The 3,432-nt window shown below is 49.1% G+C and overlaps 1 protein-coding gene across 1 annotated transcript in view; it reads left to right on the plus strand.

Annotated features, from left to right (window-relative positions):
- LOC112074244 (gap junction Cx32.2 protein-like) overlaps positions 1–1,992 on the plus strand; it is an 18,791-nt gene extending 16,799 nt beyond the window's left edge. The window contains exons 2-3 of the mRNA XM_024141445.2: positions 65–214; positions 348–1,992. Of these exons, the coding sequence (XP_023997213.1) occupies positions 86–214; positions 348–1,331 (1,113 nt within the window). The 5' untranslated portion in view covers positions 65–85 and the 3' untranslated portion in view covers positions 1,332–1,992. The remainder of the gene's footprint in view (positions 1–64; positions 215–347) is intronic.
- The last annotated feature ends 1,440 nt before the right edge of the window (positions 1,993–3,432 follow it).

A 3,432-nucleotide genomic window follows, 5' to 3' on the forward strand; every position in this document is an offset into this window, starting at 1 on the left:
GGACCTGAACCTGCTGTCTCTGTTTAAACTAGTCCATCTCTCCCCTCGCTGTCCCTCCTTACAGCCACAGTAATCTGCTACTACCATGGGGGACTGGAATCTGTTGGGGAAGTTGTTGGAGAAAGCTCAGGAACACAGCACCGTAGTGGGAAAGGTCTGGCTCACGGTCCTCTTCATCTTTAGGATCTTGGTCCTGAGCGCCGCAGCAGAGAAGGTGAATAATAATAATTTGACACCTTTAAAAATACGTTTAGAGTTGCGTCAGCCATTGGAGTACAACAATACACACACTAAAATGTATTTTATTTTTTAAATGCAACTTGTTATTTCCGTTGTGTTCCCGGTAGGTGTGGGGGGACGAGCAGTCGGGGTTCACCTGTGACACCAAGCAGCCTGGATGTGAGAACGTCTGTTATGACATCACCTTCCCCATCTCTCACGTCCGCTTCTGGGTCCTCCAGATCATCTTTGTCTCCACGCCCACTCTCATTTACCTGGGTCATATATTACACCTGGTGAGGATGGAGGAGAAACAGAAGCAGAGAGAGAAGGACGCAGAGCGGGCCGGGGATAAACCACCCTTGCTGGAGACCAAGGCCTGTAAGGCCCCGGTGAGGGACGACAAGGGTAGGGTTCGACTGAAGGGGGAACTGCTCAGGACCTACGTGTTCAACGTCATCTTCAAGACGCTGTTCGAGGTGGGCTTCATCGTCATGCAGTACCTGCTCTACGGCTTCCAGCTGCAGCCCATGTACACCTGTGACCGCTCGCCCTGCCCCAACACAGTCAACTGTTACATCTCCCGACCCACAGAGAAAACCATCTTTATCATCTTCATGCTAGTAGTGGCCATTTTGTCTCTGTTCCTCAACCTGATAGAGATGTACCACCTGGGGTCCACTAAGTGTCGCCAGGGCATCAAGTACCACCGGGAGGATCTGAGCTCAGACTCCAAGGAGCCCAGCGAGGTGGACGAGGCAGTACCTTACGCTCCCAGCTACGACCCCTACCACGGAGGCCAGCCAGCCTACCAGGTCCAGTCGGCATACCCTCCTGTCCCCAGCTACAACATGTCCCCTCTATCTGAGGAGACTGACTCCACCTACCAGCCCTACCACAACAAGGCAGCCTACAAGCAGAACAAGGACAACTTGGCGGTGGAGAGGAGTGGCAGCAAGCAGCCGGACGAGGAGGGGGACTTGAAAGGGAAGAAAGGCGGAGGAGAAACGTGGGGGGGATCGGAGCCAGGTTCCCCATCTCTAGCCCGGGCTGGACGCACCGCTGCTAAACACGGCAACAACAAGACCAGAATAGACGATCTGAAGATCTGAGAGGGGCTTAGGTTGCTGTGACGATGTCTCAGGTTCCTGCCGAGGGTCTTATGTTGCTTGAAAAGCATTCTTAGGGTTCTGTCCCAAATGGCACCCTATTCCCTATATAGTGCACTACCTTTGACCGAGGCCTGAGACAGTCCAGGGCTCCGGTCCAAAGTAGATCACTATATAGGGAATAGGGTGCCATTTGGGACACAGATGTGTCCAACAGACCCGAGGTCATCCTGCCCCCCGGTGGCCTGGTGGCTGGCAGAGCTTTGACTCACTGGGGGGGAATTGACATTTGTAAGACACACAAATAAACTTTGAACGTTACGTTTGTAAAACACGATCTATGAAGGACAAATAAATTGACTGTTACGTTTGTAAAAGACGATCTATGAAGGACAAATGGGTTTCATAATAGATGACGAACCGCGACGTCTTAAAAACTCTCTTAGAAAAACCTTCTGGTCCTGGTCTCTACGTGGAATAGAAGGATTACGTCCATTAAATACAACAACTATTATATTGAACATGTTTGTGCATTTCAGACTCTGAAGAATAAGAGGATATATTCGACATGTAGTTATTGAACGTGTGTGTTGTGTTACTGACGCTATATTGGGGAAAAGGATGTTATTTAACATTTGACCAAGTAAAAACATGTTTGAATCAAGATGTCATGTTTAATTTGTTTCTACGTGTCGAAGAATAATAACCCTGGATGCACTTTAACAGTCTGGCCCAAATGGTACCCTATTCTCTATAGGGTACACTACCTTGGACTAGGAACCATAGAGTACACTACCTTGGACTAGGGACCATAGAGTACACTACCTTGGACTAGGGACCATAGAGTACACTACCTTGGACTAGGGACCATAGAGTACACTACCTTGGACTAGGAACCATGGAGGGGAGGGGCATTTGATTTCCAGGGGAGGGGGGGGTGGGGGGCTATTTGGATTTCAATGGGGGGGGCGGGGGGCATTTGGATTTTGCCAAATGGGGAAGGGGGCGGGACGCATTTTGATATTCTGGGGAGGGCAGTCCCCATGGGGGGGAGCACTTTCCAGGGGCGGGGGGGCATTTGATTTTCCATGCGGAGGGGTCGATTTCCTGGGGGCGGATTTGATTTCCATGGGGAGAGGGGGGGCATTTGATTTCCATCGTGGGGAGGGGAGGGAATGGGGCAATTTGATTTCCATGGGCATGGGGGGGGGGCATTGATTTCCATGGGGGGAAATTACGTCTGACCTCAGGCTTACTATCAGGCTAGTATCAGGCCCTTACTATCAAGAACTTAACTATCAGGCTTTAACTATCAGCTTACTATCAGGCTTACTTATCAGACTACTATCAGGTTACTATCAGGCTTACTATCCAGAGGCTCTTACATCAGACTTACTAATCAGAGGCCTTACTATCAAGCTACTATCAGACTGTACTATCAGACTTACTAATCCAGACTTACTCAAAACACTTGAGACATCTATGCCATTCTGTGACCTGTGTCCAAAACAGCACATTTTAGAAGTGGCCTTTTATTTCCCCCCAGCCAAGTGCACTGTGTAATATCATGCTGTTTAATCAGCTTCTTGATATTGCCACACCTGTCAGTGTGCATGGGATTATCAAATCTATGGCAAAGGAAAACGCTCACTAAACAGCAATGTAAACACCATTTGTGCACAACACTTTATCATTTGAATATTTTGTGTCGCCATGTCCCATGTGGCTAATTGGTGCGCGCCTATTTTTGGGGACTCCACATCACGGCCGGAATGAGGGACTGGCAGTGAACTGCAGTCTCTGGTTTCAGTGCATGCTGGTCACATCAGTCCAAGCCGTGCAGTTGTCATGGAGTCAGCCTGTGTTATGATTTGTTTTGTCTAATCAAATTCAGTTCATTCCAATACATTGATCTATACTGGATTCCCACTGTTTTCTTTCCCTCCAACATTGTAGTCAAGTATTAATATTAACTGGGGGGTCTGATTGGTCCGTTATAGTTAACACCCCGTCCACCTGGGGGCGCTGTGGCCTGTTGATAGGGGCTCGCCAGCCGCTGACGCGTCAAACATAAGAAAGGAAGCTGTGGAGCGAACTTGAGGTC

Source organism: Salvelinus sp. IW2-2015, unplaced genomic scaffold (assembly GCF_002910315.2).
Source record: "Salvelinus sp. IW2-2015 unplaced genomic scaffold, ASM291031v2 Un_scaffold2548, whole genome shotgun sequence".
Taxonomy (NCBI): Eukaryota; Metazoa; Chordata; class Actinopteri; order Salmoniformes; family Salmonidae; genus Salvelinus; species Salvelinus sp. IW2-2015.